At 41.3% G+C, this 11414-nt stretch overlaps 1 protein-coding gene across 3 annotated transcripts in view; it reads left to right on the top strand.

Moving 5' to 3' along the window:
- bcar1 (BCAR1 scaffold protein, Cas family member) overlaps window positions 1-11155 on the top strand; it is a 266163-nt gene extending 255008 nt beyond the window's left edge. For all 3 annotated transcript variants that reach the window (XM_039763018.1, XM_039763020.1, XM_039763019.1), the window contains 2 exons: window positions 7286-7375; window positions 10328-11155. In XM_039763018.1, the coding sequence (XP_039618952.1) occupies window positions 7286-7375; window positions 10328-10837 (600 nt within the window). In that variant the 3' untranslated portion in view covers window positions 10838-11155. The remainder of the gene's footprint in view (window positions 1-7285; window positions 7376-10327) is intronic.
- Window positions 11156-11414: the final 259 nt, after the last annotated feature.

An 11414-nucleotide genomic window follows, 5' to 3' on the forward strand; every position in this document is an offset into this window, starting at 1 on the left:
AATAAGTCACCTTGGATGACATATACTAATAATAAACATATAATAATAATAATAATAAAAACATGGGATACACTCAGAGTAGGAACACTACAGAATTCAACCTATTTAAAGATCTTGGTAAATTGACATGGAATTTCCCTAACCATTGTACAAGGTTTCACACCTCTTTTCCAAAAGTTTAATATAAAATGTAAAAGTTAGAAATCAACTTATGTTATATGCAGTGCTGTGTGCAGCCATTTCTGCCACTCTACAGTATATATGCCCACAAAATATGTAGTTCTTTGTATTCTGTTTCTCTTCTCGGTACTGAAATGTGGCACTCAGTGCCACGGCCCACCTGCCAAGTTGTTTTGTCTGCCTAAGGTAAAGTCATCCCTGGTGGAGGATTGCAGATATCATAGGGTAGAGAGGGTCCTTTCATCAGATTGGTTGGCCAAGCAATGTTTCAGCTGTGGAATGGCCAAATGGAGGAGACAGCTTGATGGCTGAGGTCTCCAGGACTCTAAACAAATCCAAATCATATTATGTGATATAATCTATTGTTAAAGTCTGATCTGTACTTGTAAAATTTTATTTTTTGGTGCAGTTCTACCAAAGTCTTGGTAGTTTGTTCCAGACTCCCACAACTCTTTGAATAAAGTCCTCCCTAGCTTCATTCCTAAATGTTCTTCCAGTTAATTTCTACTGGTATCCTCATGTATATGACTCACCCTTAAGTTAGAAAAATGCTGTTGTATCTGTTTTGTTGAAGCCTTTGAGAATTTTGAAGATCTGAATTAGGTCCTCACAAAGGCTCCTCTGCTTGAGACTAAATAGATTTAATTCCCAGAGTCTGTCAGATTGGAACATTTCCTTAAGTTCTTGGATGCACTTGGTTTTATCTCCTCTGCACAAGTTCAAGTGCTGCTATGTCTTTCTGGTAGATGATTGTAGGTTGATCGTGTTGTAGATGATGTCTGAATAGAAAAGCTATGAAGAGTTCCCTTTTTTGACAATATCTTTCAGATATGTTGCCCTTGTAAACCCCCAAAGCACTCTGAAATGGTTGCTAATGCATTCGTAAACCTGTTATTCTGTGACAGAGTTGTGGCTAGGTGAACGTACTCCAGAAGCATCAGGAACAATTTCCAGGTGAAGCGCCAGTCCATAGCAGAGTGCATTAATTCACAAACCCTCACACAAGCAACACCAAACCAATTTTAAGCAAGCAACCCACTCCATTGTTGGGGAACCAGAGTACCTGGAAAGCCTGTTTCCTACCTAAATTGCAACTGCATCACTGCTAAAGGGTTGAAAATTTCAATACAGATTTCAGTACTGTATATGCAAAGCCCTTTGTGTGACAGGTGCTCAGTGAAAAAATGCTTACTCGATCAGTCTGTCAGTCCTGGAATCCAGGTTGATTGATTAAACAATATTTTATGGAGCACCTTCCATGCAAAAGGCTTAATTGATTTTTCTTTTTATTTGAATACTCATGTAGAGCTTGTGTTTGCTGAAGCCTGTAAGACTGTTCTTTTTATTTTTATAATGGCATCAGCTTCTCAGCACTGCAGAAGTCCTTCTTTGGAGGACAGTTTTGGTTGTGCTGCTTATTTGTCCCTTTCTTTATGTCAGCCTTTTGTGAAACTAGCCATTCATTTGGCTTGTGCAGCCTCTTTTTGGTGACCACCTGATATGGGTATAATGCCAAATATTGTTTTTTTCACTGACCCAGTCACAGGCACTGCCATGCAGAGCTTCATGCAGCAGTGGTCAGGTCATTTTCTGATATCAGGTGCCAGTACATCACAGGGCACATTAACCACACAATCTAACCTGCAAATCTTTCAGATGTCAGAGGAAAGCAGACCCCATAGAAACCCTCTACTGGCATGTGGACAATGTACTGTACAAGTCACACACAGACAGAAACCGTGTATTCTCAGTTTTAGACACATTTAGTGATTCTGTTGATAATGAGTGCTGTTGTATCAAGGTTTAGATTAAACTAATGTGCTCCTGTGTAGTGAAAACTCTGTTGGTTGAGTTTCAAGTTACATCTGACCATACTTTTAAAAATATAAAATCTTATAAGCAATCCAGTACATTATTGTGTTTGCCAGTCACTTGTCAGCAGCTACAGTCAAGGTCCTGGAGTTGGATGGATGATGGAGAATATCAGGGTTTGTGAACTTTAAAAACAGGGGAAGGAAATGTTTGGACTAGTTTACACTTAACCATCCACCCATGGGTTTACTGAACACACTGGTGTGGACCCAAAGCATATCCAAGCAGCATCAGACTCTAAGCAGGCCACAACTCAGGAATGGGGAAACTTTCAACCACACACCCCCAGCAAATAAAAAATGCAGGGTCATCATTTCCATCATCCATCCTTTGAAGAACACACCTAATCCATATAGAAGTTATGGTCGCCAACGACCTTCCCAGTAACATTAGTCACAAGGCAGAAACAAAACCATTACAAGGTGCCCCACACACTGACATGCACCCATCAAATAGACCCTGTTTTCTTATTTGATGGCTTTGGGGGCATCACTTGTTTTGATTCAACTATTCAACTCTTGCAGACACTCATCTTGTTCTTTAAGAATCTGTTATCCTAAAGCCCCTTTGTCACCATCAGACCTGGGTGAGCTTTGCATCTTTGGACTGGTGTTTCCACGTAACCCTGTTATTTGTCTTGTACCTAGCCTAGTGGCCAGCAATGATCTATGAAACACAAGGGTGCAGTTTCAGCAGTCTTCAGCTCTAAACCAATGTTTGAATCTGAGAGTGTCACTTCACCTACTAAACCATTTTTAAAGTATGGAAGTAATTATTCTGTGGTTTCAGTCATTAAGTACTCTGGGTGATACAAATATTGATACGGTGTTTGAGCTACATTCTTTATATATAAATGTGCTATATACAGCAAATGTTGTTGTTGTTGCTGTTCAAAGAGTATGTAAAGCCGCTTTTCCACTGCATAGTACGGCACGACACGGTTCAGTACAGCTCACCTTGGTTCGGCTCAGTTCAGCTCGGTTTGCGTTTCGACTGCAGTTTAGTACCGCTTTAGAGTGGGCGGGATTATTCACGTGTCGTTATAGTTGCGCCGCCTCTACTGCAGTGACACCGTGGAACTTTTACAACAACACGCAGACAACGACAACACTTTAGCTCGATGACGCGCAAGGTTAAGCATCTAAAAAAAGCACATCACTAGCTAACTTTTATCACTGTTGCGAAGCAAAAAATGAACTTAACTGCCAGTGTAACATTAAAATGCTGATTCTGTATATTACAGATCTTCCACATTTTGCAAAAAAGTCGCCGCAACAGACCATCTGTTTGGACATTTAACCGTGCTTCAGAGTGGTGGGATGTGATTGTTCCCGGTTTTACAAACACTCAGTGGCTGGAGAACTTTTGAAACTTCCGCGTGTCTGTACCTTTAAAGAAAAGAATAGCCAGTGACGCAGTAATGACGATTTTCTCCGGCCAATCAGTGAACAGCAGAGTTTACACGTCACGTTTTGGTAACGGTTCGGCACGCTTGGAACCTCGGCTGAGGTGGTACTAAAAAAAGGACCAGGTACTGTTCCCAGTGGAAAGCCCCGCAAAAGTGAGCTGTACTGAACCGTGTCGTGCCGTACTATGCAGTGGAAAAGCGGCTTTAGTGACCCATAAGTATCCTGTCCTGTTATGAACACATCAATACACTGTGGCTGCAGGTCCATGTGGGAACCTGTCAGCATGAGATGCCAAGTGTCATGAATTTCATCTTTATTGTCAGTGGGGAGCTTTGATGGTACCAAACAAAGTGAAAATGCAGTGTCTTAAGCCAACGTCACATTTCACTATAGGATGTGTCATACTTGCCGATTGAGTTGCTGACTTCATCACTGCACCATGTCAATTTTTAGACAACTGAAAATCGCTGTGCATGTTAAGTTTAGCAACTGTGTGACAACTTTTGAGCACAGTTTCACTTGCCCCTTTTTCTGACAACTATTTGTGTGCTGCCTGATGGATCTGGTTCTGTACAAAGGGTTAACAGGTACAGCAAGCTTAGCTCAAATCTTTGCCCATTTTTTCCCCATTCTGTTGTGCTACATAAAACACGACATGTCAGACAGACAAGCTTCTCTTGTGTTTGTAACGTCCAAAGCACCCGTGTTTCTTATTTCTTGTTGGTGTGTTGTATTCATTGTACTTCCGGATGAGCATTCATTGTTTTTCAGCTCTCATGCACACAAATCCCATCTGTTTGATTTTTTTTTTTTTGGGGGCAGTCGCAGACTAGGCAGAGGGATTCGCTTAGTATGGCAGCATACAAAACTGAAGGTTATGGGAGTGCGCAGCTGAATGCCTCCGACTTGCTAAGAGAATTGTAAATGAAGGCAATGACTGAAAATCACTGGCAAAAAAATCATTTAATGTGACGTGGCCTCTATGGAGTGTGTATAAGGTACAAAAAAATCTTTGAGAAGAAGTCATCATCCAGTTTTCTGCAGGCCCTTGACTTTCTCATCCCTATAAGATCAGATGTGAACTATAGAGCGCTTGACACAGAATTGCTAAAGATCCAATGGTGTTCAGCTGCTTTTTGACTAAGACATCTTTTTTTGCTAAAAAGAGTATAAAAGTCTTAATTTTTAATAGAGTCGTACTTCTTTCAGACTGATTAAGCATTGAGCTGACTTCATCACTTTGTTGTGTACAGGGCTGATAAACAAAAGGCGGTGATTTACTAATTGCAGCAATGCAGAGAGGGTCTGAGTGCCAATTCACAAGAGAGGCTCCAGTTACTCAGTACATTCATCCACCTTCCTGTGGGGGTGCACTGTGCTGGGAGTGAGCAGAAGAGGCATGAGAAGCACTGACTGAAGTGTGGGGGCCCTCAGCACCAGAGAAACCAACACAACGACCAACCAGCTGGCCCCGTGAAAGCAGGAAACTGCTGTGCAGTTCCTGGACTTGGTTCTTTTTTTTCATAATTACATTTTTTTCTGTTTCCTGATTTACATCATCAGTTACCCAAAAATACATTAATTATGGCCATTATGTTAAATTGTCTCCTCAATCATGGATCAAAGCAGCTATGGCTGAAATGAGGTTCCAATACTCAAGCCATTTTTTAAACCGTGTCTCATTACTGGGCCACAGTGCTAATTCTATTTGGCAGCTCAGCTGCACTGAAGCCCACCCCTTCAAATGTCCATATCCTAATGAGGCGAGATGATGTGCAGAATACCTTTGTTTCAGATATTATACAGTAAATTTACCATTTTGGAATCAACTTTGTTTTATCACCTAAAATGAATAAGGTATTTTGCCTGAAGTGAGAGGAGATTTGCTATCCTTGTCATATTTGTATTGTTTACTTTGATTTCAGGCAGGCCGTTTATTTCACTGACTGCACATCTTGGATAAACATTAAGTGAGATTATTTTTACAGAAAGTCTGATTGAACAGTGCAGTGGTTAGCTCCAGAGGTTTGGATTTGAGTCATGGCCTGTTTACTGCCTCTGTAGAGTCCGCTTGTTCTCATCATGTTCTCTTCATGTCAGCGTAGGTTTTTCTACCAGTTATGTGTCTCTAGAATGTCCCAGCGAGATTGGGCATGAGTGTGACCTGTGATAGACTGGTGATTTGGTCAGTGTTTCTGCCTTGGGCACAGAGCTGCCAGGGTAGGCATCAGCTTTCTGCAAGCCTGAACTGCATCACTAGGTTTGATAATGGATTCCCTGATGTAGCAAAACATACAGAATTCATTATACTTTTTCTATTCATATTATACAGATTTCAAAAAATGCTTCTGTCACTATCATAGCCAAAAAAAGGAGAGCTGATTTTGCACTGTATGTTAATAAATAATTGTGGTGCAGTCAAAATAATGTAATACAGCATGGTGGGTAACACTGCTGTCTGTGTTCAAATCCATGTCAGGTCATTGTGTGGAGTTTGTGTGTTCTCTTTAGGCTGGCTCATGTTTTCGCCGGGGAATGTAGCACAACATGCTGACGTTCAGGTTAATGCAGCAGGGTTCAAATCTCTTTCTGGTCAGTGTTTTCAAATTCTCCTCATGCTGGCATGTGTTTCTTCAATGATTCTGACTTCCTAATAAAATAACAAAGATCTGCAGGTTAGTCTGATGGGAAACCTGATGCTATCACAGTGTGCCCAAGTGTGCCTATGAAGTGGTATTCCATTTGGCTCCTGCATTGTGCCCATTTCTCCCAAAGATGCTGTAATGAGCGGCTGAATGGACAGATGAGTTGAGATTGAGTTGTCACATACTCTGCGGTCTTTTTTTATCAATTCATCAATATACTTTCCTTTGTTTCAGTTCACACTCCTCCAGTGCATATTGGCAGGCAGAGCTTCCCACCACTAACTCACTGTGTGATTGTGAACGTGTCTCTTAGTCTATCTAAAGAGTACCATACCTTTTACAGTGCTTGCCGTAGAAAAGCTTATATAGAAGAGTTGTGATCACTGTATATACACTTTTGCTGTAAAGTAAGAAATCGCTCCTGTCCTGTTGGGTCACTTTTTTGTATTCTTCCCCTGCTCCCCAATGTACCTCTAAAGAGGTGTCTCCAATCTCTGAGATCCCTTCAAATGAGCCACTGGTCTACAATCAAGTTGGCTTAGAATGCCACCTAGTGGCAACCACTGCCCATTTCCAATGAACAGGAGAACTGCCTTCCTGGTTTTGTCTTCAATTTGTTTATTAATTTCTTTGTATGTTTTCTTTACTTTTTGTTTTTTAAGACAAGACAAGAAAAGCAAAGTAGTCCTTCTTGTGTGTCCTCCCACATGCCAAAGAACAAAGTTGATTCTTTTGTTATGAGCAAGTGTTTCCTGTAATGGACTGGCATCCTTTCTAGAGTGGGTTTCTATCCTGTGCCCACTACCATAGCTTCCTGTGACTCTTTAATTAAGTAAATAGGTTTAAAAATTTGAATTTTTTTTTTTTAGAAGATTCTCATTCTGAAGTAGAAGCAAACTTCTTCATTATGTTTGAGAGTTGAAAGCCTGATGTTCAGACATATGTACATTGAGAAACGTAAATATAAATACATAATGTATAATGCAATAAGTAAAGGTTAGGGTTACCTGGCAGTTCGTAACAATGCCCTGCTTTAAAATAATCTCATTTCTTGTGTCCCAGTTTTCTGTTATAAAAATTGTGATGCCCCTCCTTATAAATATGTATGTGGGACACAAGAAATTCTCCTCCTGAGGATGTCTGAACCACTTTACCAAGCTTGTTTCTCCTTGCACATAGGGCAAAGAGGAGTTTGAAAAGAATCAGAAGCAGCTTCTGGAAAAGGGAAACATCATGAAGCAGAACAAGTCTCTTTTGGAGCAGCAGCAGGTGAGGAACATTAATAATAGCAAAATAGCCATGTTTTATTGGCCGATGGGACAAAACTAGCAGCAAGCATTGGTTGAAAACTGAGATGAAATGGATTCATTGTTGTCTGGGATGCCGGTTAGTCCTCATTGTAGTCCTGAGGGCTGGGAGTTGAACAGTAGCAAATTACCTTTTTTACATGGTATCCTGCTGAGACTGCATAAGTTATGGCTTTCCTTAAAGTTTTTTTACTGAGACAAAGTTCAGAGTCAAAAATGTTATTTGTTGGACACACAGCAATCAGATTTGTTTGATAGGAGATGCTGTCTCAGTTGAGCAATTATTTATCTACTCAATAACAAAATTAAATTGCAGTAAAAATAAAATCGGGTGATCACAGTGACTTTTGATTACGTAGCGTTACATACTTGACATGAAAGGAAGTGCAAAATTGCAAGATTTTAATCTGCCTGTTTAGAACAACGTTTTTGCAGTAATCACTTTCTCAGATCTAATTACATTTATAAAATGGCCTTTTTGTTTCTTGATGTTGATGTTGTTAAGGACACGTAAAGGGTCTAAGGATTATTGCAAACAAGAGATGACCAAGTAATGCAAGGAGGGCAGGAAGTCAAAGTCAAAAGGAGTAGTGAGAGTCCATCCATCCATCCATTTTCTAACCCGCTGAATCCGAATAGGGTCACGGGGGTCTGCTGGAGCCAATCCCAGCCAACACAGGGCAGGGTGCCAACCCACCACAGGACACACACACAAACACACCCACACACCAAGCACACACTAGGGACAATTTAGAATCGCCAATCCACCTAACCTGCATGTCTTTGGATTGTGGGAGGAAACCGGAGTGCCCGGAGGAAACCCACGCAGACACGGGGAGAACATGCAAACTCCACGCAGGGAGGACCCGGGAAGCGAACCTGAGTCTCCTAACTGCGAGGCAGCAGCGCTACCACTGCGCCACCGTGCTGCCCTTAGTGAGAGTCAAAAATACCAAAAACAAAACAAGATAGAGTAACCAGGCACAAAAGGCAAAACAAAATCGCAAGCTGGCATCATAGGGAGGCAAATCAAAAGAAACAAACCTCATACTAGTGCCGAATTGAATTAGAAACTACCCGTCACTGAAGAACATCTGTACCCACTGAGGAACAGCCCAGTACATGTGCACCACAATATTTATAGACAGCTTCCTGTGACATCTCAACCAAGACAATCATGATCACAGAGGTTGAATCAAAACCCCCAAATATATATTTGACTTTTTATTCCAGATATTCAGCTAGGTTATTCTCAGAGAGGCGAGTTTGCATTGATTTGGAGATGTGCAGAGGAGAGATGCTGGGTATATTGGGAGAAGGATGTTAAAGATAGAGCTGCCAGGCAAGACGAAAGGAGGAAGGCCTAAGAGAAGGTTTATGGATGTGGTGAGAGAGGACATGCAGGTGATGGGTGTAACAGAACAAGATACAGAGGACAGAAAGATATGGAAGAAGATGATCCGCTGTGGTGACCCCTAATGGGAGCAGCCAAAAGAAGAAGAAGAAGAAGATAGGTTATGCTAGTGCCTTTAGAAATATTTTTCACTATTTTTTTTTTTGCTTGCTTCATGACTGTATACCTTAATCACTGCACCATTTTGATTATTGTAGCGCATTAGTTCTCGTTCATAGCCATGTTAATTAGGCATGTGACCAGACCGTGGTGCCTTCATGATGTTTGTGCTCCCAGCGTTTTTCAGATAGTTGAGCATATCTTCAGGCTTCCATGCCTTTTAGTGAAATCCTAATAAAAATAAATGTGTGGCCACCAATTTCTTCTTTCTGAGGGACATTGAATTTCTAGGCAAAAGTTAGAACCTCTTGCTTTTCAAATGTTTTTACCTCGATTCTTCAGAGCTCATTACAGTTTTCACATGTCTTTATTAGACTTTGTGTCTTGTGCTGCATTTCTTCAACTACACTTTTTAAATCATAGTTTTTAGTTATCACTTTTCTGGTTTTTCTTTTTAAATTTAACCTCCATACCAGGTTGGTGTACCAAACTTGTGCCACTTTGACTGTAATTCTGTTTTGTCTAGAAAGACATCTGATTTATTGGATCTTGTAATCCTTAGTGCCACCAGAAGTCATTAGCAGATTGTTCTTGAAATTGAATTTGGGGGCTGGTCAATGACACAAAGAGCTCAACTCCAAAGTACTGATTACTGCTATCGGTCAAAAAACACACCCCTCTTATATATGAACGTCTACGCGTGGAAGTGCGTGTGTCTGTCTGGCCCGGAAGCGAGAGGTGGAGTTGGGGTCAGGACTGCACCTCCGAGAATACACAAGCAAGGCCAGCACGTCGGGAAAACGAAACATCTGAAGAGAGAGTCACTCGCTAATCTGTAATTACAGAAGCGAGGCCAGCACATCGGCAAAACAAAACCTCCTAGGAGAGAGCCACCCAGACACACCTTTCAATTACTTGACGTCTCTACATTTCAATTTTTTTCTGACAATTTCAATAGTTTCTAGGACCCTGTGCTGTAAACACAGCTAGTGGTGTGTATAAACATTTAAAAACACTAGACATTTTAATCAAATTATTAATCTTCATTTTTTGCTAAATGATATGCTTTTGAAGTTGTGGAGTTACACTGTTCAGGTCACAATATGTCAAGGTGGTCCTACTGTTCCCATGCACTTTTTTGGGTGAAGGTGTGATTGGTCATTTTGTCAGCTGTGGCGTATTGCTTTCTCTGTAGATGTTTACTTACGTCAGAACAGCGGTGGCCAAAGTAATTCCGATCGTATAGTCACCGTGTGCTGCGGCTCTCTGGTGTGGAACTCCAGCGTAACACTCTGTTGATGGTTTTTAGTGTCCAGTCAGTGAAGAACTAGGGGGCATTGTGGAGCCCAGCCTGCATTTTTTAATAAAACTCATCCCTGTTTTCTCTTTCCCCCCTCACAGCTGAAGCAGTTTGAGCGTCTGGAGCAGGAGGTGAGCCAGCCAATTGACAACGACATGTCCAACTGGACGCCACCCACACACTATGCTCAGGTGCGGAGTAGGCTGACCCCCAGCGACCGGCAACTGCTTCTCTTTTACGCTGAGCAGTGTGAAGCCAACATCACTACACTGACCAATGCCATTGATGCTTTCTACTCGTCCATCAACAACAACCAGCCCCCCAAGATTTTTGTGGCCCATAGCAAGTTTGTCATCCTTAGCGCTCACAAGCTGGTATTCATTGGAGATACGCTGTCCCGGCAAGCTAAGGCCCCTGAAATCCGTAACAAGGTCACACAGCACAGCAATCTCCTCTGTGAAATGCTAAAGGAAATTGTGGTGACTACTAAGACTGCTGCTCTGCAGTACCCATCAGCCACTGCAGCCAAAGACATGATGGACCGAGTGAGGGACCTTGCAAACTCCACGCAACAGTTCAAAATGGTGCTGAGCCAGTTGGCTGCCATGTGATCAGAAACAAAGGCACTAATTGAGTTTTTATTAAAAAAGACAATCGCTTCGGACTGGGAAAGGCGCCAAGTTGTAAATGAATCTTATATATATTTAAATCTAGGGAAGCAAAAGAAAAACTACGGTATACATGAATTTCAGGAAAAAGTGTAGTTTTTAGATTGTATTGATTATTACAATAATAATTATTATCAGGAAGTAATCAAAGGGTGTTTAAATTCAAACACATGTATGTAGAACTCCTCTTCTTGTTTTCTTCTTGGATGAAAATTAAGGTTTTTAAAAAACTGTCCTGTAATATGATATAAAAAATGAAAAAGCAAATGATTTTCCTTTGTTCATTTTTTTCTTCCGCCCTCCAAGAGGAGCTTGTTCAAGTTATGCAGTTGACGGAACAAAGCTTTTCGTGGGTATCAGACAGCTGGGGATTCCCAAAATTGCCGAGCCATGGGAGTTGTGCCATTAATTTGCGCCGTGTCCTAATTAGCACCATCTAATGAGCTTGCCACAGCCCTCCCTAGTGGGAGGTGGCAGGTTGGTGGGAGGGTGATGTCTTTATAGATTTAAGAATAGATTG

This window comes from Polypterus senegalus, chromosome 9 (assembly GCF_016835505.1).
Source record: "Polypterus senegalus isolate Bchr_013 chromosome 9, ASM1683550v1, whole genome shotgun sequence".
NCBI classification, from domain to species: Eukaryota; Metazoa; Chordata; class Cladistia; order Polypteriformes; family Polypteridae; genus Polypterus; species Polypterus senegalus.